Genomic DNA, 26,881 nt, shown 5'->3' with positions numbered 1-26,881 from the left:
GCACTGATGGTTAGAAATTGTATCCAGTATATGTACCTAGAATGTTAAAATATGACTTTATGTTAAGTAATAAAATTAACCAATTTCTATTTACCACAGAGTGGATTTAGCTTCATTTGGAATAAATTTCATTTGCAATCAATCTTTATGATTTTTTTTTTTTGCAATGCAATATGGTGCATTTAATTCATGCGTCTAACGAGATACATATGAAGAGTTTAGTTGCAAAAGGGGTTAGATCCACTTTGGACTATTCCGAGAAAAACCATGTTTTTTATTCTCACTTATTGCAATATTCTTATGAGAAACTAAATTGTCATGATGTAATACCCTATCATGTGAACATAAAATTGGGTATAAAAGAAATCTACCTGTCTTAAATTTTTTATATATATTTTTTTAAAAAGATTAACATTGTGGACCTAACCCCTTTTGCAAGTAAACTGAAATGAATCCAATCTCTTTTGATTAAAAAAGTGATTTTTCTTTGCCACTTTCATTCACGTTTTCATTTCAATTTCAAATTTTCTTTGGTATCATCAGAGTGACTAAAAACTTAGAGGTTTAGAGACATAAAACAATAAAATTTTTAAAAAAAAAGACCTTACCCCTTTTGACAAATGAGTTCTTCAGAAGAGTTTTTGTTGCAATAGGGGTTAGGTCCACTCCGAGAAAATCATTTTTTTTTATTCTCCCATATTGCAATATTCTTATGCGAAACTGAATAATATTGTATCGAAAAATCAATTTTAGTCAAAAGCGGATTTAGTCCCCTTTTGGAATGAAGCTCTTCATTTTTGCAATTTTTCGTCAGCTCAGAATCTTACGTTGGTCTGCTGTCCCTGTTCACCGACTTTCGACCAAGACGTTTTAGCTGTTCATTGCGAGTTTCCCCGTCCCCGTCGCGGTTGCAAAAACTCGCTATCATGGACAAACCAAATGTACCAAATTTTCTATCAAGAGAATCTTTCAACTTACCATATCAGATTCTCATTTTACCGTTACCAGTTACTTTCATGAATGTTGTCATTTTATTTGGCTAATTAAATCGATAAAATAAACGCAAGATTGAAGAAAGGGATTGAATATAAAAAAAGAAATAACTTTTAAGAAGAATATCGCTTTGATGGTGACGTGGAGTTCCGTGGAAGGCACTGTTATAACCGGTAATGTCGCACAATAACGCAAAATGTTACACAAACGCATGCTTCTCTCTGCGACAACATATCGGTTGTAACACGCCATACCGACGAAAAAGTTATGATTCTTGGATCTTTTTCGCAGATGCACATGTATAACAATGGGGCATTACACAAAGATTACAGAAAAGTCTGACAAAAAGTCGTTTTTGACATTTCTCCTAGCGTATGGTGCATAACGCGTCGCCACATTTGTCAGAATCACGCTGAAGTGACGCGCGCAAACGCGTATTATATCGCGTTTGATATTTCGGTCGCTAAGCTGGAATTCGGTAATATTGAATTATATTTCAACATCCTTGATATATCTACGTTATCTAAATTAACTGGAAATACCTTATGCCCGTTAACGCCTACAGATCCACCAGTAGCTGAGGATTCATGTGAGGGCCTGTGTGGCTTGTTCTTATCGGGGAAACCTTGTCAGTGCAATAGTGGGTGTGTCAGCTATGGAGACTGCTGCGATGACTACTCTCAATTCTGTGATGGTGGTAAGCAAAGAGTTCCCTCTCAGACAAACCTCTCACACCCATTAAATCATGCAATGTTACTCACATTGTTGGCACATCGGACACCCCGCGCATGCCCTCACCCATCGTGTCCATGCATGCAGTGACGTTTGAAGGGAGCTAGCCATTGGGGCCATTACTTCCTTGATTCCTTTGTACTTTTGCCATATGCTTTTGAACCAATCTCCCTCCTAACATGGACCTTTATCAAGCACCCACACATCCCACTGTGACACTAACCTTGCTAACAAACACATGCGGATACAGCACCTCTCACGCATACACATAGAGCATGCACATAAATCAGGATTGTGTCTTTCAATGATATACTGTGGTGTTTGATAATTATAATTCTACTAATTTATAACGACATTTTGGTATAAACTATTTTGTCAACCATGTGCCTTCCATCTGGCTTTTATGTGTTTTCCCTACATATTTTCCCTTTTATTTTTCACTTGCATAATAATAATGTCATCATATACATCGGTAGCGTGGTCGGTCCTTAAAAAATAAAGCATTGAATGGTGGTGATATCTACTCTATCAAAATTGATGATACGAAACATTTTATATTTCATTACATCTTTTGTAAGCGTTGTTTGCTTAACAATGACAAGAAGACCGATAAAATGGGGGTCTAAAATTCTGAATACGTTCGCCCATCCATTTTGTCTCGCCCAGCAAAGGTGAAGGCGAGACTTAGGGATCCAAATGTCCATCCGTCCCTCGTCTGTCCGTCGTTCGTCAGTCGTCCGTCCGTCACAAACATTATGAAACATAACTCCGCAACCGTAGGTCACTTTTCAATTAAACTTGGATGGGAGATGTACTAAGGGGACGTGCATGTTATGCTGCAGTCAGAGGTCACATGTTAAGGTCAAATGTCATTTTCAGGTCAACATTAAAGTTTACATGCAAGACTCCCTAATGACACATAACTCCGCAACCGTAAGTTACTTTTCAAACGAACTTGGATGGTAGATGTATTTAGGGGACCTGCATGTTATGCTGCAGTCGGAGGTCACATGGTAAGGTCAAAGGTCATTTTCAGGTCAACGTTAAAGTTTACTTCCAAGACTCTCTTATGACAAATGTTATTCCGTCCGAGATATTTCACAATGGATTCTGTATACAATTATGTTGCTGCCCTCGCAAATCACGAGACACAAAATCGCTTATGCCTTGTATTATATTGATATGTTCAGGAAGAGAGCACTCAATTTTTAACGAGTAATAATTTGTGTCCTAAACATTTGAAATCTTATCCTTAAACACGTCGAACGCCTCTGGTAGTTTCGCATTTTAATAAGGCAGCATGACAAGTACGATCAATGTTTATTTTCTTTCCAAAAGAGAGGGGAAAAACCCATTCATTTGATGATAGAGTCCTAAGTCTATTATCCTTGAATACCATGGCATTGGCCTGCCAAAAAATAAATTTGTCCATTAGCGCAACTCATGTCAGATTGTTAAATGCTACTTGATCACACAGTTCATGAAATAGAACTAGTAATTTCAAAGTTAAGATGGCATTTCAAACACCAAACCGTGACAGATGTCAATGTTGACAGGTGACACCCAACACTTTTAGAGTTAATTTGACCCTGACTGCCATTTGACCGTCGGCATGTGATCCGAAACTAATAAAAAATTATCTGTGATACTTGATTGTCCTCGTGTCTAAAGTTCATAAGATACAAACATTATTTCCAAAGTTACGATAGCAGTTCTAAAACGTACCTTTGGTTTAGATAATTATTTTGTCACGCCGCTTCCGTCGGAAAAGCGGCGCATAATAGTCCCGTTGTACTATGCAGGCGAGACAGAATTTCAAGTTTATAATGCAAATCGGGGATATCAATATTAGTATTCCTCGTAAAGAACAAATAAATATTAGTGCACACTCATGCCACTATCGTCTACTAAGACTTGCTCACCTGAACTACCTGACTCGGCACTTTGTTGGTTCAATGCGAATTTATCCCATGTTTAAATTTTGAAATCGTAATAATTATTTCAAAGAAAAAAAAATTGTCGAGAGTTACCCCTTCCCCCCCCCCTCTCTCTCTCTCTCTCTCTGTATATATCAACGAATCAGAGAGAGGGAGCAGTACTAATAGTTGCGCATGCGCAGAAGTAAGGGTATCGTATTCCATGTTCGTTTATTGAGTGCTGTCGGGAATATTCGGACTATCATAATTTGCTATTAACAAGAATAAAAAAAATTTGCTTCTTAGATTACATAACCACTGCCTTACGTACAATCGATTTGTCCATTAATCATTATCCTAACTCATGTTTTTGTTCTTTGTTTTTGTCTTTGTGATTCATTTTATTCCACAATCATGATATTGTTATTCAAAGGCATCGATCCGGGCTCGACATGTGAAGGAAGATGTGATGATGGGTACAATCCAGATCTGGAATGCCAATGTAACGATCAATGCGAGACGTTCAATAATTGTTGTGACGATTACATTGACAAATGTATTGGTAACTAACCACAATATATTATGTCTATATGAGTTCATTTATGTGTGTGAGGGAGGGTGGGTTGGTGGGTGTGGGTGTATGTAGGTATATGTACATATACGTGTGCGTTTACGTGTACGCGTATCAAGTGCGTCAGAGTACAGGATTATTTTTATTGTGTTAAGGGGACGCAACAACAAATGCCCCCCCCCCCCCTGAACAGAGAATAGTCCTCTGCACCGACGCACATGTCGCGTATGGGTATGCATTTGTTTGTATTATTTAACAAAATATATCCATTTTGTCATCAGTCTACTAACTACTAAGGTTAAATAAGAAATTATTACAAGGTTTTGAGGTTTGTTTTCGACGACATCGCCACACTATTATGCGCTTTTACAGTCAGTATAACTATAGGCAGGTCCTTAAAAAGTAGTTTCTTTTATCCAAGTGATATTCATGACTAGAAAGGTTTTGCATATTCAATGAGCTATGTGCGGCCCAAAAGACCTCTTTTTTCGGACATTGCTGCTCTAAATTATATCATGATTTTGGTATCAATGTAAAAAATTAAGAATCATTCGTTCACGTCATGTGTTTGAATTTATTTTAAAATGTTGTAATGCAGGTGAAACTCTTGATCTAAAACATGCTATAAAATAAATATTTTCATCTTACAAAAGTTGTTGATTTTACATTTTATTTTTGTTTAAGCCCAAATCATATTTTTGATATTGATAAAGCCAGGCGCGGATTTAGGGCGATTTTTTTTTTATTTTATTTTATTTTATTTTTTTTTTTTTGGGGGGGGCTTTGGGAACTGAAGCCCCCCCCCCCCCCCCCTTAAAAAAAATCGCTCAAGCCCCCCAATTTCCGACTACAAAGAAAAAAAAATATATATATACATGTAGATCTTATATGCGTATAAATGTATTTATTAATGCAGCATTCCATTTATGTTGTCAAGTGCTCTAAAATCAAAGTTTTTACTACTCAAATTCGAAAATTTTCTCGCTCCTTAGCAAAATAGCATCTAAATGCATAATACATTAATGCTCTTTCAAAGTGCGAGTCTACGAAGTCTGTGATCTCCTGCAATATAGTACTGCCCTGCATTTTTGTTCAGGTTAACCTCCCTACATACTATACCCACCACGAATATAACAATACTAATCCCAGAAAATTGAATTTTTAAATCTAAACATATCCGCGTTTTGTCAAAAGCGCTCCAAATTATTTAGGATATACATTGTTTTAAGTGGCTCTGTCGCTATATACTCCCCCATTAAGGCTTTACTAATCAGTAATGTCTCTCCATGTTTTGAGAGGCGAGAGGGGGTAAGACATTACCCCAAATTTTCGGCGCGCTCTGCGCGCAAAAGCAGAATTTTGCACGTGTGGCGCGCATGAAAAATATATCTCTAATGGTATTTTTATGTCAAGTTTGATGGTTTTATAGCGTTTTCAGATTTTTCACACATAAAGTTCATTAAGTGCTCCACATGCAAGGTTTCAGTTCAAACATTTTCTTCCTGGTCAACACATTCCCTCGTAATATTTTCAAGGGGTATCATTGGCATTAAAACCCCATCTCTTCCCGTGTTCTATTACTTCAAAGTCTCTTAATTTTGAGAATTAACGCCTGGAGAGATTAACACCGCTTTCCTGATAACCAGCCTTACCCCTCCAATGGCCTCATCCACATACACCCATCAGGCCCCAAAGGCATGTTATAGATGACAAATTCTCAAACATTTTTTTTCGCTTGGTCGATAGGCTCCCTCGCATGATAACAATAATAATGATAGTAAAAAATAATTAAAAAAAAACTTATAGTCTAGAACCGCGCCTGGATAAAGCTGAAGATGTATGTTTTTTAAAAATGATATGGGTTTCGAAATAAGAATTGATTTGATCTGGTCAAGATCAAACTTTTCATTGGCCAAGTACATTAAAGGGATGGTCCGGGCTGAAAATATTTATATCTTAATACATAGAGTAGAATTCACTGAGCAATATGCCGAAAATTTCATCAAAATCGGATAACAAATAATAAAGTTATTGATGTTTAAAGTTTAGCAATATTTTGTGAAAACAGTCGTCATGAATATTCATTAGGTGGGCTGATGATGTCACATCTCCACTTTCCGTTTTCTTATGTTATTACATAAAATCATAATTTTTTCATCATTTCATACTTGTGTGAATAATATGTCTCCTTATAATGAAATAAGTTGCAGCAATAAATATATAATGCATTATCAGTTGCCAATCCAATTTTTCTAGTTCTTGGAGGAAAAAAATTGAATAAACCTAATTTCATATAATAAAATACAAAAGAACAAGTGGAGATGTGACATCATCAGCCCACCTAATGAATATTCATGACGACTGTTTTCACAAAATATTGCTAAACTTTAAAATTTAATAACTTTATTATTTGTTATCCGATTTTGATGAAATTTTCGGCATTTTGCTTAGTGAATTCTACTCTATTTATTAAGCTATACATACTTTCAGCCCGGACTATCCCTTTAAAGGGGTGGTCCAGGCCAGGTTTAATTTATATCCACTAGATAGACAAAAACCTTCTCTTTCCTATACTATATTTTTTTTAAGAAATAAGAGGCACGGTTATTTTTTATTGAATTTTCAATTTTGCCAAAATCATATTCTGGCACGAGTCTGTACGATCCCAGAATGCAATGCGCAGCTTTTTCTGTGACGTAGCATCTCCACTTTGGCTTCGCTGGCTGCTGCTACGAGCGCGAGCGAGCTAGCTATCGCTCGCACGTATGATATGCGTATATATCATCAGCGCCAGCCGCATACGTACGGTATTAGCTACATGTAGTTTTCGACTTGCATTGATTGCGGCCACCGTCGACCCTGTAATTCACAATTTGTTTGTTTCTCGCCGTTTATTTCATAATTTGAACAATTAATATGTCGGGTCCTGCGGGATATGCATTCCAACCAAGGTGGAATGCGGAAGAGTTGGAGAACCGTCGAAGAATAGAAGAAGAAGAGGTGGAGGAAGATCCGATATCGTACCGCAGCCAGCGGCCGATCGAGTGGGGAGAAATGACTGGTGTCGGTGCGGGAACTGGCCGGTGATGCCGACGGCCAGAGAGAGCATTTGGTCCTCGCAAACGACTCTACTCGCGTTATATTTGTATGTTTTTATGTCAGACTTGTCAGTCCCAATATTGTGAAGCCACTGGGCACATCTCTCTCGATCTCGGATCGGATTTGGTATAGAAAACGCACTTTTATGGTTATTTTCTCCCGGCCGAACCGAGCAGCCGTATGCCTGACACATACCGGCATATTGCAGCTGTGAGACGTCGCGCGCTGGATTGTTGCGAAACCAAAGTGGAGATGGTACGTCACAGTCACGTGACCGATCTCGCTACATGTGCGCGAAATTTAATTCTTTTTGCCCCAAATAACCGTTACAAGAAATGCTCTTAAAAGTCTCCAAAGTCGAGTAAGGAGATAATACTTTTTGAAATGGCTCCTGTAATTATTTACTACGGGCTAAATATTTTTTGGAGCTGGCCTGGACCACCCCTTTAAGCATCTTTAAAACAAGAATACTACACTATGATTGGTCAAACAGACCACACACGCATCCAAATGTTAACGGTTCACATGCTTCACATCACATTCCCCTTGTGATAATCTCCTCAAATTACCCGCGCCAGTTGGTTTGAAACCTTATCCAGCCAATCAGAACTCTGAATTTCATGCTACTCCAAAATATAAAAAATCTCGTATTGTTTTATTTTCTTTCATTTATCAGAAAATGAGAGTGGAATCAGATTCACGTGTACGTTTGTGCACAAATTGTTTCTGAAAAAGTCAGTATCTACTGTTTTTACTCCCAACGCATTGCGTGAACGATTCACTAAGTATTTGGTCTCAAATCAAATAAGGTATTCTATATACCTATGGAATATTTGTGCTTTTGTTTCTTATTATTTGTGTTTTTAAACCTAAAGTCGTAATCCTGTATCTATAGGTGTTGACCCGGGCTCGACATGCGAAGGAAGATGTGATGATGGGTATGATCCAGACCTAGCATGCCAATGTAACGATCTATGCGAGACGTACAATAATTGTTGTGACGATTACAACGACAAGTGCATTGGTAATTAAATAATCCCAAGATTATATATGAGTTTCTGTATTTATCCCAGTATACACGGTTGAGTTCCTTTGTATCACCTCCCTCCTTTTTTCTGTAATCCTACTATAAACCAAATCAAACTATATCCAAGATACCTTGAATTGACTTATTCAGATTCAAGCGGTGTTGAGTAGCAAGGGTTACGCTTCAATGATCATATCCTTTTGACAAGGTCTCTTCATGTTGCTGTATGTATTTTCCTGTACTGGTCAAGTAGTGGCTGAGGCGAGACGTGATGCATTTACTCGTCAAGATGTACCGTTTGTCTCTTCTGTATGATCCAACACCTACATGATTTTAATACTTATAAATTCATGCACACACGCACACACATACACCCCCTCCACACACACATACACACACACACATATATATATATATATATATATAGGCTGTTCTACAAAGATTTTAATTTCATCTAAATGTCCTGCAAATTTAAAGAAATTAGCCATATTTTATCATAAACCCCCCCCTCCCGAAAAAAGGGTATTGATATATCGAACATACCTCTTGTAGCCAGCTATGTCTATTACTCATCGCTGGTGTTTGTTGAACATGTATTAATTATTTGAAATTTAGTTCAAAAGTCTCTTAGAGGCAGCAAAGTGCTACTTCCCCGATAAAGAAAACACGCTGATGGACACTTAATAGTGTGTGTGATTACAATCGTCAACATCACCCTCTATAGTTCATATTAGATGTGGTCATTGACCCTGGGCTGATATTACTTGACAGCCTTTTTTATTATTATTTTGATATTTGATTTGGTGTAGCTCCACTGTTGACGTGTGACGGGCGATGCGATATTGCATACGATCCTGACCTTCCTTGTCAATGTGATGATCAATGTGGAAATTCCGGCAGCTGCTGTGATGATTATGAAGATCAATGTGTTGAAGAAGGTAATATTTCATTTTTTTTATACGTTCGGTCCATTATTCACAGAGCGTATCTGTATACTGTATTACATGTGCATGACATTGCAGGTATAGTATGTATACTTTTCGAAATATTTATTTACACTATATCCAACTATTGCAACTTATTTCCGTTGTCTTTTTAACATTAATGCGTTTGGATTTCATTAATATATTAACAAATTTATTCACATTGTAGTTCGGCTAACCCTGACTCACAATTTCGTCCTGCCAACCCCGTATGACATGTCAGGGAGCCAATCTATCTTTTTCAAGAAGGGAGTGTCAGCGAAAAAAAATGACCTGCCAAAAAAGGGATCTTTACTATAAAATATAGGTCGTTGTTGTACTGAGGAAATAGACAAAAAAAGGGGTTCAATAAAAGTAAGCAAGGGAAAACAAGAGGTTCATTACAAAACGAAGGTGATTTGGGGTTCGCCTCAAAATGTAGGTCATTATTATTTTTTTTTTTTTTTGACTTGTCATCCCAAGGGGTGTTTAAATTAAACCCCTGCCCCTTTCCGTAGATCCCCACTGGATGTACAATGGTACGACAGTGTATTTCATCTTCTTTATATATTAATGAGGAGAGGGTTATGTCTGAATATTATAATTTTCATTATTTGTTATCTTAATCTGGGGCATGTCGTTTTTCTTAGGAATAACTATGAGTGAAACTCCCATTTCCACAGATTTCTATTTAAATTAATATATATCATAATTTGTCTTCAAAATGCACCATATTTTGTATATATCTTTATATGTTAATTATCATTGATGTTTTTTAATATAATTATTCTGACAATGATTTGTATCGTAAATATTTGTTATAAATGTATGAAAAAAATTTGTATCAATATTCATGTTATTTCTGTTGGAAATAAATCTGAATCTGAATCTGAATTTTAAAATCACCTTTTTCTCGCTACACTGCCTTGCCAAAAAAAGCGAAAAGCATGAATGGAAAAATTATCTTAACTCATAGTATGTATTCATCGCTCTCTCTCTCTCTTTTTCTTTCTCTCATTCCGAAATGATAAGACTTAAATTTGTGTAAGGGACGGTGTGGTGTGGACTATGATTCATCTCTACCATGCCAGTGCAACGACCAATGTCCCACGTATTTCAATTGCTGTCCAGATTACGTAACGGAATGCTCAGGTTAGTACACCCTACAACTATGCATCTCATGTGAATATTTAATGAAGCTGCTCATGAAGTTACACACGACTTTACAAACAACTGGAACGTACTATTGCAGTGGCGGATCCAGGGGGTGGCGCAGGGGGCGCGCGCCTCCCCTAATATTTGAGCGGCGCCGAAGGCGCCGCTCAAAAAAAATAAAAGAAAAGTAAAAGAAAGAAAAGGCGCTGCTTGAAAAAATAAAAATAAAGGAAAGAAAAGAAAAGGCGCCGCTTAAAAAAATTATACACTGATATAATATTAGCAACAGTAAGGAAAGACTATCCCCCAGCAAAGCACAATCATATCATCTTCCTTATCTTTTCTTTTAACTACCCTTTTCCCAACAACTTCGCCGGTTAAAAACAATCAGCAGTGCGCTGCCTGCATAAAACTGGCGCCAATCAAGAATAATCAGCTCCACCTAAATCTAAATCGGCGCCGGGCAAGAATAAACGGCGCCATCTGGTTATAAATCAGCGCCGGTAAAGAAAAATCGGCGCTGCCTGAGTTCGTAACCGGCGCCGATCAAGGATAATCAGCGCCACCTATAGGCCTATCTAAATCGGGGCTGGTCAAGAATAATCAGCGCCATCTGGTTATAAATCGGCGCTGCCAGAGTCTTAACCGGCGCCGATCAAGAATAATCAGCTCCACCTAAATCTAAATCGGCGCCGGGCAAGAATAAACGGCGCCATCTGGTTATAAATCGGCGCCGGTAAAGAAAAATCGGCGCTGCCTGAGTTCGTAACCGGCGCCGATCAAGGATAATCAGCGCCACCTATATCTAAATCGGGACTGGTCAAGAATAATCAGCGCCATCTGGTTATAAATCGGCGCTGCCTGAGTCTTAACCGGCGCCGATCAAGAATAATCAGCTCCACCTAAATCTAAATCGGCACCGGACAAGAATAATCAGCACCACCTGGTTAAAAATCGGCGCCAGTCAAGAATAATCGGCGCCTCCTGGTTCTAAATCGGCGCCAGTCAATTATGAATTGCCGCTGCCTGAATCTTACGTGACGTCGGTAAAAATAATCAGCACTACTTGTTCTAAATCGGCGCCGGTCAAGAATAATCAGCGTCCCCTAGTTCCAATAAATAGGCGCCGGTAGAATAATGAAGAAGGGCCTATTGCCAACCAAATCTAGATCGGCGCCGGTCAAGAATGATCAGCGGCACCTGGTTATACATTTTATTGTTGAATGGTCATAACAAAGCTTATCGCATGCCCTTACAGAGTGGACTGGGGCGGGGCAGTTGCCCACAGAATGAAAGATGTCATGAAATCTTTTTTTTTTTTTTTAAATCCCAGAATCATACAAAAGCGTAGAGCAAATCTTTTAATTTTGATCTTATTTTCCAAAGCTTTAATAAAAAGAAGGTCAGTCACTTTTCTTCTTTACACATTCTACATTGTGCCACCTCTATGGCCTTTAGTTTAAGACAGCTACTATAGTGTTTTATGAAGATGATTCGATATTTTAGCCCAAAACTTTGCTAAAACCCGTTGCTAGTACCGGGAGTGTATATTACGCAACCAGTCGTATATTGAGATTGAGCTACACAACTCGTTCTTTATTTAAAATCGTGCTTAAATTATCCGCTTCTCAGATTGGTATATAAAAATTTTCAGCTCGCGCTTCGCGCTCGCATCATTTCTGAAGCAAAACCCCATACCTTTCATGATTAAATAGGTGAATAGAATGTCCCTTTTCAGGACTAAACGTCAAAAGGACTCCCGCTTCGATTTGCAATAATCTTTTGCTGGATATAATCTTGTTCTTTATTACAAACGTCCATTAAACTGTCGTTTTTTTTCAGATCGAAATATCAAAATTTTAAGCTCGCGCTTCGCGCTCGCATCTATTGTTTTTTTAGATACCCATCTTAATCATTGGTACCAAAAATGCATAGAATATCAAGCTTTCTGGTCAGAATATAAAGAAATTTCAGCTCGCCCTCGGAACTCGCATTGTCTGTGTAGTGAGATATGTATCCTCCTCATGAGTTACTACAAACAGTCCTAAACAGGCACCTTTTTCCTGTTTTCAGGTCAGTATACTAAAAAATTTCAGCTCGCGCTTCGCGCTCGCATTAATTTGTTGGTGAGATATGTGTTTCTATCTCATGAGTCATATAAATATATATATATGCATATGTGTGTGTGTGTGTTTGTGTGAGTTTGTTTGTTTTGTGTGATATCGAGCGCCTTTGGAAAGTTGATTCATGATGTTGCCCCCCAAATCTTAAAAAAATGATCGACGCCCCTGTATATATATATATATACATATAGTAAAAAAAACTTGTATCTCTATTAATATACAAAAGTATTGGCCTCATCGCAATAAAAGGGTTAATACACGAGATTTTGAAATCGCACATAACATGCATAATTTGTGTTACTTTTTGCTTGTTTCTTTCTTTAATAAGTTTTTCAATCTCTCTCTATATATGTTTTAGAAAGATTATATGTTTAAATTGATGTATATTTCTGTTATAATGAGATATGTTTAAGTGGACTTCAGGGAATGGTCGTACGCAGCAAGGGGGAAGGGGGGGGGCACATTCGCGATCTGCTGTTGTGAAAAACTTTTTTTTTCCATAACATTTCATGAAAACTATGAAAAATGTGCAAATGTGAGATGTGCACCAAATTTTCGAGTCTTGCCCCCCCCCCCCCCCCGGAAATATTATCTGCGTGTGGTCATGCAAAATGGCATGACTGGAAATCCTACATTTTGAAAAGAGCATTTGACAGGGTCAGACTTTACCCCTTTTTCAACATTTTCTTTTATGGCGCCGATGAAGTGCAAAAATATGTGCGCCGCTCGGCAGTGCGCCCCCCCCCCCCCTTTCGCCAAAAGCTGGATCCGCCTATGCTATTGTGTGCAATGTCAGTTACATAGGAATGTATCATTGAGCACAAGCAAGTGTCATTAGTCGTTCGTTACAGCTTTTCAAACATTTAAATCATGCTGAATGGAAAGGCAAAATCCCGCCATTGCTGTCCGTAAGATCTGACAAGCAAATATAAAATTGTACCTCCTACCCCCTCCCCTTGCCCCTTGCATTCCGTCCCTGGATCTGACATTAGGAGGTGAACCCTCTGGGTGCTGAAATCTCTAACCCCCATTACTATTTATGTAGCTATATTTCAGCTCAATTGTATTACTTTTATAACAATTATTACTATCATAATTTGTATTTTTAGTATGATTATTATTAGTATTAATAGTATCGTTAGTAGTAATAATAGTAGTAGAAGTAGTAGTAGCAGTAGCAGCAGTAGTAGTAGTAGTAGTAGTAGTATTTGTAGTAGTAGTAGTGGTAGTAGTAGTAGTAGTAGTAGTAGTAGTAGTAGTAGTAGTAGTAGTATTTTCATTTTTTTGTATTGTGATGAATATTGCCATTATCATTTAGACCATTATTTTCATTATTTATATCATTGCATAGGCGGATCCAGCTTTTGGCGAAAGGGGGGGCGCACTGCCGAGCGGCGCACATATTTTTGCACTTCATCGGCGCCATAAAAGAAAATGTTGAAAAAGGGGTAAAGTCTGACCCTGTCAAATGCTCTTTTCAAAATGTAGGATTTCCAGTCATGCCATTTTGCATGACCACACGCAGATAATATTTCCGGGGGGGGGGGCAAGACTCGAAAATTTGGTGCACATCTCACATTTGCACATTTTTCATAGTTTTCATGAAATGTTATGGAAAAAAAAAGTTTTTCACAACAGCAGATCGCGAATGTGCCCCCCCCCCTTCCCCCTTGCTGCGTACGACCATTCCCTGAAGTCCACTTAAACATATCTCATTATAACAGAAATATACATCAATTTAAACATATAATCTTTCTAAAACATATATAGAGAGAGATTGAAAAACTTATTAAAGAAAGAAACAAGCAAAAAGTAACACAAATTATGCATGTTATGTGCGATTTCAAAATCTCGTGTATTAACCCTTTTATTGCGATGAGGCCAATACTTTTGTATATTAATAGAGATACAAGTTTTTTTTACTATATGTATATATATATATATACAGGGCCGTCGATCATTTTTTTAAGATTTGGGGGGCAACATCATGAATCAACTTTCCAAAGGCGCTCGATATCACACAAAACAAACAAACTCACACAAACACACACACACATATGCATATATATATATTTATATGACTCATGAGATAGAAACACATATCTCACCAACAAATTAATGCGAGCGCGAAGCGCGAGCTGAAATTTTTTAGTATACTGACCTGAAAACAGGAAAAAGGTGCCTGTTTAGGACTGTTTGTAGTAACTCATGAGGAGGATACATATCTCACTACACAGACAATGCGAGTTCCGAGGGCGAGCTGAAATTTCTTTATATTCTGACCAGAAAGCTTGATATTCTATGCATTTTTGGTACCAATGATTAAGATGGGTATCTAAAAAAACAATAGATGCGAGCGCGAAGCGCGAGCTTAAAATTTTGATATTTCGATCTGAAAAAAAACGACAGTTTAATGGACGTTTGTAATAAAGAACAAGATTATATCCAGCAAAAGATTATTGCAAATCGGAGCGGGAGTCCTTTTGACGTTTAGTCCTGAAAAGGGACATTCTATTCACCTATTTAATCATGAAAAGTATGGGGTTTTGCTTCAGAAATGATGCGAGCGCGAAGCGCGAGCTGAAAATTTTTATATACCAATCTGAGAAGCGGATAATTTAAGCACGATTTTAAATAAAGAACGAGTTGTGTAGCTCAATCTCAATATACGACTGGTTGCGTAATATACACTCCCGGTACTAGCAACGGGTTTTAGCAAAGTTTTGGGCTAAAATATCGAATCATCTTCATAAAACACTATAGTAGCTGTCTTAAACTAAAGGCCATAGAGGTGGCACAATGTAGAATGTGTAAAGAAGAAAAGTGACTGACCTTCTTTTTATTAAAGCTTTGGAAAATAAGATCAAAATTAAAAGATTTGCTCTACGCTTTTGTATGATTCTGGGATTTTTAAAAAAAAATAAGATTTCATGACATCTTTCATTCTGTGGGCAACTGCCCCGCCCCAGTCCACTCTGTAAGGGCATGCGATAAGCTTTGTTATGACCATTCAACAATAAAATGTATAACCAGGTGCCGCTGATCATTCTTGACCGGCGCCGATCTAGATTTGGTTGGCAATAGGCCCTTCTTCATTATTCTACCGGCGCCTATTTATTGGAACTAGGGGACGCTGATTATTCTTGACCGGCGCCGATTTAGAACAAGTAGTGCTGATTATTTTTACCGACGTCACGTAAGATTCAGGCAGCGGCAATTCATAATTGACTGGCGCCGATTTAGAACCAGGAGGCGCCGATTATTCTTGACTGGCGCCGATTTTTAACCAGGTGGTGCTGATTATTCTTGTCCGGTGCCGATTTAGATTTAGGTGGAGCTGATTATTCTTGATCGGCGCCGGTTAAGACTCAGGCAGCGCCGATTTATAACCAGATGGCGCTGATTATTCTTGACCAGTCCCGATTTAGATATAGGTGGCGCTGATTATCCTTGATCGGCGCCGGTTACGAACTCAGGCAGCGCCGATTTTTCTTTACCGGCGCCGATTTATAACCAGATGGCGCCGTTTATTCTTGCCCGGCGCCGATTTAGATTTAGGTGGAGCTGATTATTCTTGATCGGCGCCGGTTAAGACTCTGGCAGCGCCGATTTATAACCAGATGGCGCTGATTATTCTTGACCAGCCCCGATTTAGATAGGCCTATAGGTGGCGCTGATTATCCTTGATCGGCGCCGGTTACGAACTCAGGCAGCGCCGATTTTTCTTTACCGGCGCTGATTTATAACCAGATGGCGCCGTTTATTCTTGCCCGGCGCCGATTTAGATTTAGGTGGAGCTGATTATTCTTGATTGGCGCCAGTTTTATGCAGGCAGCGCACTGCTGATTGTTTTTAACCGGCGAAGTTGTTGGGAAAAGGGTAGTTAAAAGAAAAGATAAGGAAGATGATATGATTGTGCTTTGCTGGGGGATAGTCTTTCCTTACTGTTGCTAATATTATATCAGTGTATAATTTTTTTAAGCGGCGCCTTTTCTTTTCTTTCCTTTATTTTTATTTTTTCAAGCAGCGCCTTTTCTTTCTTTTACTTTTCTTTTATTTTTTTTGAGCGGCGCCTTCGGCGCCGCTCAAATATTAGGGGGGGCGCGCGCCCCCTGCGCCACCCCCCTGGATCCGCCACTGCATTGCTACCAGTATCGGTATCAGTGACAACTTTATAAATGTTAATATTACATTATACTATCATGTTTAATCAACAGTAGTATATTATTTGCAACCATGATCATTTATATGTTTATGATTTCATGTTTTTTGTTATAACAGGATCATGTGATGGGAGATGTGATAACCCGTTTGATGGAGACCAGCCTTGTCAGTGTAACAGTGCTTGTATTACACATGGCGATTGCTGCCTCGATTACAATGAAATCTGCCTCAACGGTATGACTACATATTGATTATATATGACATAAATAATGTAAACTTGAAGTGAGTATAGACCTAATGCTTGTGAGGTCATGATGTTATAGCCTCCTCCCTCACAGGATAATAATACAAATATGAAACATATAGCGATTTGAAATACAATTATTTCTAAGCTCTGCATACTATTACCCCCGGCTTTAGTATGGCTACCCTGATCAGATGCTTGAGCATGCAATGTGTTTCTTCCTACCGGGTACCTATTTACTACACCTGGGTAGATAGTGGCAAATGTAGCTAAACATCTTGCGAAAGAACGCGAGTGCTGCAGTGGGATTCGCAGCCTGAACCATGTGGTTCAAAGTCCGGAGACTTATCCACAGGGTCATATCACATCTCCGGAAGATATAGAAGATGTAGGAATAGATTCCTCAAAATGCTTGTGCGTTGTAGAGGGCTTACATGGCTAAAGCATGGGTAATAATATCCAAAGTGAAAGCGCATAGAAACATAACATGGTAAAGTGATATGGGCTTCACAGGAAAAAAGTGAATTATTATATTCACTTTCATTATGATTAAATCTGAGCATGCCACTGACCTGTTGACCAACTTGTTGAATTGGGTTAAACCAAGGATTTACTGTAAGCCTTAGACCAATTGTTAGTTAATTGTCACCGACATGGTTTGCTACGAATTATCCGTTTGTAATGTAGATCAGGTTGTCTTTTTATGACCAGCTGCTAGGTTATCATTACGTTTTTATCATCAGAACATATTCAATCAGGTTGAAAATAATATTGATCAGCCAGTGTCTGTTTACATCATAGTCAGGACATCAATATTAACATTAACATATTATCATGTAGAATTATAAACAATTGTATCATTATAAAGAAATTGCAAATAATTATAGAGCAATTTAAAAATAAAAAAATACAACATGATCTGAACAAGAATGAGAAGCAAGAGAAAACAAAGAGAAAAGAAGAACGACGAAAGAGAGGGGGGTAGAATAAAATGGAGGAGAGAGAACGAGAGAGGGAGAGAGAGAGAGAATGGGGAAGGAATAATCAAACATAATTAAAATATTGGCACTTACATATTCGTTTTGAAAATATCAAGAAATTTCGAAATTTGAATATTAAAGGGCAAGTTATCCCAATCCACGCCATCAGTATACTTAAAACAGTTCTTTATGTAAAAGAACATGGAACGTTTTTGATAGTCTAGTATTAAAAGAGTGTCCATCAAATACCACTTCATTGTACATTGGGACTGGGGGCTGGGAAAAGTAATTACGTCTCATGTCAAGGGTTCGCCGTTGTTTCAGAATATTCATTAAAGACATGTCCAACACTTTCATTGACAGGAACTGCACCCAAACCCATCAACCAATCAGAAATCACACAACTGGCCGAACTTTTGTGGACACTCGATGTCAACAGGCTGACCCCTAACGATTACGTCATTAATAAACAAGCTTTAGTCGATGATGGAAACAACGTCGACCAGTCAGCAGATCCGTGAGTTTCGATAATCATAGATCCCAGATATATTTCTTTGTATGTACGACAGTGAAATGGTATATGATGAATGGACGGAGACCTTAATGTACCTTGTGTCTTCTTGGATAGACATATTTTTGAGTGTCGGGCACTGCTAACGAATCATTTCACTGTCGTAAAGTCTCTCATCTAGAAGGCTATTGCCATAAATCGTAAACCTCCATGATCTTAACTGTAAGGTCGTCTGCAATCAGTCCATATCTACTTTAGATTACAGTAAAAAAGGGGAAAAATCTTAAGTGTTCGTTCTAGCCTCTTTCGGACGTAAACCGCTATAGCTAACATAACAGTTTAGAAAGTGGCTACTGCGAGATGCGGCATGGATGTATTATTTTCGTTCACATAAGTCCAATGAATTATGGTACATGTATGTACATTATGGTTTAAAATAGGGGCTTTTCACGTTTCGTATGGACTGCTTAATGTGTCACGATTATCTGGTAACGCTGCACAAAATCAATGCGAGAAACTGAACATGACGGAACACAACTAAAGTTGCATAACATAGCAACTGTTCGTGGCAACATGGATTGTGTAACGATGCACAAAGTTAGCGCAGTAACTCAATGTGAGAAACTAAACACACCGGAACACAACGTTGCCTGAAATAGCAACTGCTCGTGGCAACATGGATTCGCCCAAAATAATATCGCTTTCCATGGTAGGTGGCAGCCAGCTGGTGAATGTGCATGCCCTATATGTCGCTGCTGTTTTACTCCATTAACTTCATTTGTATGATGTGAACAAAAATCAGGCAATTATGAAAAACGTACGTAACTGTCCGCAAATAAACTTACAGATCGAAAATTCCTTTAAAAACATTGCCATAATGTGTCACGAAGTTAGGCAGGCTCCCAGTTTTGACGTACAGTTACGAAGTCCGACGTAGGCACAGCGTAGGGTTGTGTCGACGCTGACATGGCTGACATAACTTAGCAGTGGCTATGAAACTTTACCAATTCTTGAAAGTGCCGATATGACACCCCCCACAAGTATTTCTTAACGTTACTTAGTTATTCAAAAAATTCTACATTAAAAATACAGATGTAGTACAAACTTAATGGTCTTACGTATTATACCCTCCGTAGATTTTTCACCAGCCTGAATGAGTCTGCTCTATCTAGTCGGACCTATCAAGCATTTATTGCTCTAATGGACAACTACATCTCTGAAACAAGACAGGAGGAGGTCTACACATTGGAAGAACTAGAGGAAATCGAAGAGTTTCTCGATGCCGTTTTCGAATCTGACGTCATGACTGCAACTACAGATTTCTTCATAGACAAAGGTGATATAAAATGAATTTATAATTTCCAATGAGATTATCATAGACAGCAGACCTTACGTCTGGGTCACACCATACGTTTAAAACTGCGTGTAAACCCATACTGGGAATATCTATGTCCTGGTGTATACCATTTGTATAATATCAGTGTGGCACACAATTTGAAATTCTAAGTTTGAGCAACTTCTAACGTCAAACACACAAGCAAATCAAAGATATCACCTGATCATTTATTGGCTTGATAAAGAGTCGTGGCACGTTACATGGGTTACATGGCGTAACAAGCCAGTGGCACGTCCATATGGCATTGCAATTACTGCGTTGTACATGTTGTATGTTCGCTTCACGATTTCTCATCAGACGTACCTATTCCGGCTTCCAGCCTACGCCCCATGACCATTGGAAGCGATATCTCGTGGATGTGCTTCTGACACTCCCCCCCCCCCCCACCCAGCACGATCAACTTAGGCCCCCAATAGACGGGTTTACAGCCGCCACCGATGCCGGCTTCGAAGCCGCCTTCATGCATGCAAATTTGAAGCCGCCTCGAGATAATTACTTTACAGTGCATATTTCTTCTTTGCTATAAAAAATACATTAAAAAAAAATTATTTTCCCCTATTTTTCTATCGCATTTAATTATTCCTGCGACCCTCAGCTTGCTGCTCTTTGACAAATTATTTTAATTTAATGCTTAATGATTTTTAATATTAACCTGCAAATGCAGGACCCCAATCTTGCAAATAACAGGCACTTTCTGAACTATAACAAGCCTGTCAAGTGAATAAAATGTGCTGTAACGCTTCGAAAGGAATAATTCGGGGAAGCAACGCCACCTATAGCTTTATGATATGCTTACCTTTTAGAAAATAGTATACTTGCCTCCAATTCTGGCCTAAATATTCCTTAAGATTATACAATATCCCTAAACCATTTTAATTTGTGTGCATTTGGATAAGCTTTCCATATAATTTCGTTTTGTTATTTTATACACATCTTAGATAAGTCAATACCTCTGCCGTAATGGCCATTGTGGGTTGCCCGGGTTGACTATAGAGTATGATCATTTTTGGTTATTTATATTTTTTTGTTATTTCATGGAGGAGAAAAGCGAGCTCTCGAAATAAGAATATATATATATATTCAATTAGTTAGCTAATCTTGAAGCAGCTTTGCAGTTTAAATGTCAAATCAATAAGCAAGGTATAATCAAATGAAAGTTACAATGCTGCATAGATTTTTTTAATTTTTTTGTTTCAACCAGTCAACAGTATTAATACTGACAAAAAATTGGGAGAAAGCCATCGAACAGTACTTAGTACCAACCCCCTCCTTGCCGAAAATGGGGTTTGCACTGGAAGGTTAATCGCTTGATTATGTAATTCGTACATTTTTTGTTTGTTGTGGTTTATATCATAGGTCAGTTCATAGATGAAACTGAATACCGCGAATGGGCGAAAATGGTTTGGTTCGGCAATTACAGTAGGAAGGAATCTGACCCGTTCTTTGATTCGTCTGGATTTGAACACGTGTTCATGGGCGAGACCAAAAGTTCTAGCGTATCGGGTTTCCACAACTGGCTTCGGTTTTACTTCCAAGAAAAGGAGGACCAGTTAGACTATTACGGTTACGTACGTGAGAACTTCGTAAGTATTGCCACGGAAATAATAACACAGGTATTACATGTTCTTAGTACGTGTTGTATGTTTTTTTATATACCATAAAAAATGAAATGGTCTTGATCGCCATGGATTTGATACTAGAAATGTCAGTTTCCTCAATGTATTTTTACCAAAACCTAAGCTAGAAACATTTCAGGAAAAAAAATCGTCCAAATATGCCAGAAAGTATGAAACAATCTTCCCAATAATTTGAAAGAAAAAAATCCGTGAAAAGTTTCAAATTGAAATCAATAAGGCCTATTGTTGGTTTTGTTAAATCCCCCCCCCCCAATAAAAAAAAAACATGTCATTATTCGGTTTCAGTACTAGATTGTACTAATGCATTGGCCCCGAAACTGTTGTGGTGTGAAGTAATGAAAACTAGAGAATGTGCTTTATTATATTAATCAAATATGTACAAAAAAATAAAAGAAGATATGCATAGTGAGAAGCAATATTACAACTTATTAAAACGTACGATGTATGTGCTGTAAGTTTTAATTTTCTTTTTTAATGTCTCATTTGATTTGAATGCATAAATGTCATATTTTTATTTTCTTGCCCTTGCCTGTGTAATATGATTTTGAATTGTGAAACACGAATACAATAAATACCCATAGCGGGTTTTATTTAATTAGATAAATCAAATGATTTTACATCAAAATCGGTTGCTCAATCAAAACAAAGTACGTGTGTTTCTGTTTTGGTTAAATAAATGAGCTTTAAAGCATAGCATTGATTGAAATTTTCAAGTTGTGATCCTTTTTAATATCTCTCTAACATATAGTTCAGTCACATTTCCCTAATGGCGGCCGTACGGCGAGTCGAAAACAGCCTTTTATCCATTTTTATTCAACCATGTACATGTAGCTGGTACGAAAAATGTTAAAACGTTTTTATAATGTTTTTTTGCTAGCCGTACGGCCACCGTAGGGGAAATGTGACTGAGGTATTATGAAAAACTAATTGCTCAAACAGCCATTTCAAATAAGTTAACCAAAACAAAAAAATACCGAGAGAGGGGTGCTATATTTGAACTCAAATCCTAACGACGGGGTAAATATGCATTTCATGACTACTATACATAATATAGGTGTAAAGGTGTTGTAGCTCAGTTGAAATTAATTTTCCGAACTTGCAAAATAGAACCCCAAGATTCCAGCTTTCATAGTGGTCGATCGGGAAAATGTGGATGTAAATAAGTTTTGCCCCTACCCCTATTGGCGAACTGGATCCACTCGCGGTGTTAGATTGAATTTACCATGTTCAGTCGTCTTCTGCTATCATTTATTTCTATGAACCTTTCTGACCTTGGTTTCTGGATATTCTAACAATATTTAAGTTTCAATATCGCTGTAATTAATCATTCTCATACCTAATTTTGTTTTCAAATTCATTTGTATTCTATTTTGTTTTGTTTTCTCACAGCCTGATCAGATGGGACTAAACTTTGTGTGGAAGGGTGCCGTAAAGGAACTGGGATCTGTAATTATCGGTTCAAGTCCCGAGTTTGAGTTTGCCATGTTTTCTCTCTGCTTCAGAATCAAAGGTGGATCTCAATGCGAATTTACACTTGACGGATCTCCATCCAAGATTCAGACTTATAAAATCCGGGATCCGGGATACATCGGGTCTGCCTACTTTGTAGTGTAGCTCGTTCCACTTAACGTAGGGTAGTTAAACGTAGAAAGAAATACTTGAGACCAGTTGGCAGGTTTTAAGCGGAGAAAAATTCAATAAGATTTGGGGGGAAATGAAAACATAAAAATAAATATATTTACAAGCATTTGAATGTTGAGAGTACTAATGACGTGTACATCCTTTCATTGGCAATGCGACAGAGTTCCCTACTGGAAAGAACAGAATGTTTCACAGTGTGTGCAACAGTGTGTTCACATGTGAAATTTCCTTCACACTGCTAAATTTAGCATTTAAACAGTGTGAATTACATATTCACATAGCGGCCATGTGAATACGCTGTGAACAGTCACACTGTCGAGGTATCCAAAGTGTGAAAATATCTTCCCACCGTTGAATTCAAGCATTCTAACAGTGTGAATAACATTTTCGCTGTATTCCACAATGTGAACACCTTGTGATCACAGCCGGGATGTGTAGTGTCACACTTGTACAGCTCCCTCATTAAGTAAATCGTTTCTTTTTTATGAATTGTATCCGTGGATCATGTTTTCTTTTCATGGAAGGGCATGTGCATATGTTAAAATGACAGTATCACACGATATGTCATGGAGAAATAGTTTCTATTATCATTAGAATTAGCACAAATACATATATTATTTGGGATATTTTTTAAAGTCTAATAAGAAGAGAGCTGTACAAGTGTAACTAATCGAATCTTGGTCGCATTTTTATTGAACTAGAAAGAGCACCTCCGAAGCTTTAAAATGATATACACTTTGTCAAAATTAATAAACACCATCCCTCACAATTAATTGATTGAATACAGAGGAAATTCAGCGAGAGCTTTACCCAGTATGGAGAAAACAAGGTTTGAAGTCTGGAGTTCACTCAATCATGAAATATCACTGTGCAATCTCATGCAGTGAAACTTCCAAGCAGTCCGTAAAAGGGACAAAGATGCTCTTTCATATAAAGTAATTTTCAAAATTTTCGCTTTTTGGAGACCAAATTACTATTTTCGCTTTTTCATGACCAAATTAATATTTTGGCTATTCACAAAGAACCTTCCCTGGCGACTTAACCGGACTTTTTGCATTTACTACGGACAACACTCTTGACAACGCACCAATTCACAATTCACCAAATCACAATGGAGAGCTGAGAGGCCTGTGTCGAAAGTTGGTGGACCGGAATAGCATCGGAATCTCTTGACTCTGGACAACGACATATTTGTAATTGTTCGTCCGGTGCAAATCTTCGGATGATCTGCTATCCCAGTCCAGCAACTTTCGACAAAAGCCTCTCAGCTCTTCATTGTGATTTTAACTGCATTCTCAAAGGATAGTGTCTCCGTAGTAAATGCAAAAAGTCCTGCGATTAAGGGGTTTTTATAGGGTGCCTCGTCCCGATCGTTTTTGTAGTGGGACTCACAGCTTTGCAAGACGGCCGTTGGCTGCCCGCCGGCCGTCTTGCCTGCCCACGTACAAAGAAAGACGGAGTCAAGAAATAACAAGTTCGAACGAAGAGTTGTAATTAAAGTTTATTTCGAATCAGTCCCAAATCAATAAGCTGGTGCAACCTCCGACAATCATGTATAACTAAACCGACATTGCTAACGGGAGAAAACAAAAGCAAATCGTGAACGAAAAGAACCGCCTCGCCCGCAACTTTATTTATCCCACAACAGTTCTGGACATCAATATAAATATATTCATAATCTTCGTCTTCGGAATAAGACTGCGCATGTGGTCGTTCGCGTTGCATGCCATAAATGAATCAGCACCCTCAAATTGCCGGTGCCCTATAGGCCTTAGATCTATATCTAGATCCAATTCTTAAACACTTATCAAATTGACATTAATGGCAAGGCAAATGTTAGGCTAGGCTATTGCTAGCCTACGCTAGGGCATTAACTTTATCTCAAATCTGGACCTGTCTAATGCCTGCGGCCGACTAATGGTTAACTTGGAACTGGTTAATTCTGAACTTTACGTTTACTTACGTTAGACCAATTAGCTAAACAAGACAAGTTGGTTATTGGACGAATTGGCATTAAACAAATTGAAAATAATTTGGAAAACCATTAATTTTGTTAATTTCTGATAGAGAAGATTGAACAGAAGGAATATAGAGGTTAAACAGAGAATTAGCATATTTTGTTCAGATTTTGAATAAATAGGAATACACGTGCATGAATTCGTATCAATTTGTTTAATTTAATTAATTTCAAAATTTCTTCTCTCTGTGACATTCTTGATATAAATTTATGTGTGAGGGTCTGTTTGCTTGTGTGTAAAAATAAGAGAAAGTCACAGGGAGCTGCTGTGAATGACGATAGGATGAATATAAAGAAAGTGGGAAATGTGTGTAAGAGAGGGGGATTTGTGAAGTAGGGGATGGGGCCGGTGCGCGTGTGTGTCGGTTATTCAGTCATGCGTGCAAAAATCCAAATGCAAAGGATAGGCCTACGGTTTATTTTAATTTGGTCTACTGCCAATTCGTCCAATCACAAATGTCTACATTTGGTCTATCATTTGTTCGTCCACTATTCACATGGTCTAATTGCCATTTCGACAACTCACCATTTTGTCTAATAACCAGTTGGTTCAATAGCCATTTGGTCCGTATACCATTTGGTTTAATTGGACCAAGTGTTAATTGTGCGCGGAATGAATGAAAAGAAAATGGGTATTAAACCAAGTGGTGATGAGACAAATTGGTCATAGACGAACTGATTATTAGACAAAGTGATTGTTAGACCAAATGGTTGTTAGACGAATACGTTGGACGAAATGAGATTACCATCATCACCATCATCACCACCATCATCTGCGCATACCATACCAAAGCATGTTGCTATGCTGCACGTGTTATACACGGCCGGTGGCGGATCGGAGAGAGAGGGGGAATAATATTTCGTGGGAACAAAATAATATTGCTTGGGAGCGAAATAATATTGCGTGGGAACGAAATAGTATTTCGAGGGAACGAAATAGTATTCCGAGGGAACAAAATAGTATTTCGTGGGAACGAAATAATATTGCGTGGGAACGAAATAGTATTTTTTTTCTCTTTAAACCTCTTTCGAGGGACTTTATTTACATCTCTATAATACAGTTTACAAATCACAAAGTATATACAGTAATCAAATTAATCAATCAATAAATGAGTTCCAGCAATTTGTCAATTTATTTTGTATTCTTATTTTTGGTAACATATTTTGAACTTAAATACCATCTCAGTTTCATTTTCAAATTCATCCATAATCTATTTACATTAACAAAGTAATAACCTTTTTTCATACTCGTTTCAATATAATTTCTGTAAATGGTGTATTGAGTAAAATTCAAAATGATATTTATTAACCAGTATTTCGGTTCTTGTATATTCCAACCTAAAATTACTATATTTTCATTAACACAGACATGTACTTTAGAAACAGAAAGAATTGTGTCTTCTACCATTTTCCATAGAGGTTTTATATTCTCACATTTTATCAACATATGCATAATTGTTCCCTTAAGTAAACAAAGATTAAATTTATCATCATTTTTTAAACTCCATTTAAATAAATTTGATTGGGACGGAAGTATTTTATGCAGGAGCTTAAAATTAAATTCTCTAACCTTGTTATCTTTTATTTGTCTAAGTTTAAAATACAAGACTTTGTCCCAATCAATTTCTATCTGAAGTCCCAAATAATTTTGCCAAAACATAAAGAAAGATGCTTCTGTTTTGTTATGTTCTAAATAATAATGATAATAATGCC

The 26,881-nt window shown here is 37.8% G+C and overlaps 1 protein-coding gene across 4 annotated transcripts in view; it reads left to right on the top strand.

Moving 5' to 3' along the window:
* LOC129280577 (uridylate-specific endoribonuclease-like) overlaps positions 1–25,314 on the top strand; it is a 32,642-nt gene extending 7,328 nt beyond the window's left edge. Inside the window, exons 4-13 of one of the 4 annotated variants that reach the window (XR_010296218.1) lie at positions 1,559–1,690; positions 8,207–8,335; positions 9,148–9,276; positions 10,333–10,452; positions 16,860–16,976; positions 18,330–18,483; positions 19,614–19,813; positions 21,230–21,456; positions 22,900–24,184; positions 24,469–25,314. Coding sequence is in view for 3 of the 4 variants with exons in the window: in XM_054916579.2 (XP_054772554.2) it covers positions 1,559–1,690; positions 4,075–4,203; positions 8,207–8,335; positions 9,148–9,276; positions 10,333–10,452; positions 16,860–16,976; positions 18,330–18,483; positions 19,614–19,813; positions 21,230–21,456; positions 22,900–23,124 (1,562 nt within the window). In the remaining variant the exon portion in view is untranslated. Of the gene's footprint in view, positions 1–1,558; positions 1,691–4,074; positions 4,204–8,206; positions 8,336–9,147; positions 9,277–10,332; positions 10,453–16,859; positions 16,977–18,329; positions 18,484–19,613; positions 19,814–21,229; positions 21,457–22,899 lie in introns of all 4 variants that reach the window. The other 3 variants (XM_054916579.2, XM_054916580.2, XM_054916581.2) reach the window with 3 other exon arrangements.
* Positions 25,315–26,881: the final 1,567 nt, after the last annotated feature.

Source organism: Lytechinus pictus, chromosome 17, assembly GCF_037042905.1.
Source record: "Lytechinus pictus isolate F3 Inbred chromosome 17, Lp3.0, whole genome shotgun sequence".
In the NCBI taxonomy this organism is placed as follows: Eukaryota; Metazoa; Echinodermata; class Echinoidea; order Temnopleuroida; family Toxopneustidae; genus Lytechinus; species Lytechinus pictus.
The sequence above is the reverse complement of the archived record's forward strand: the minus strand, read 5'-3'. Positions and strand labels throughout refer to the sequence as shown.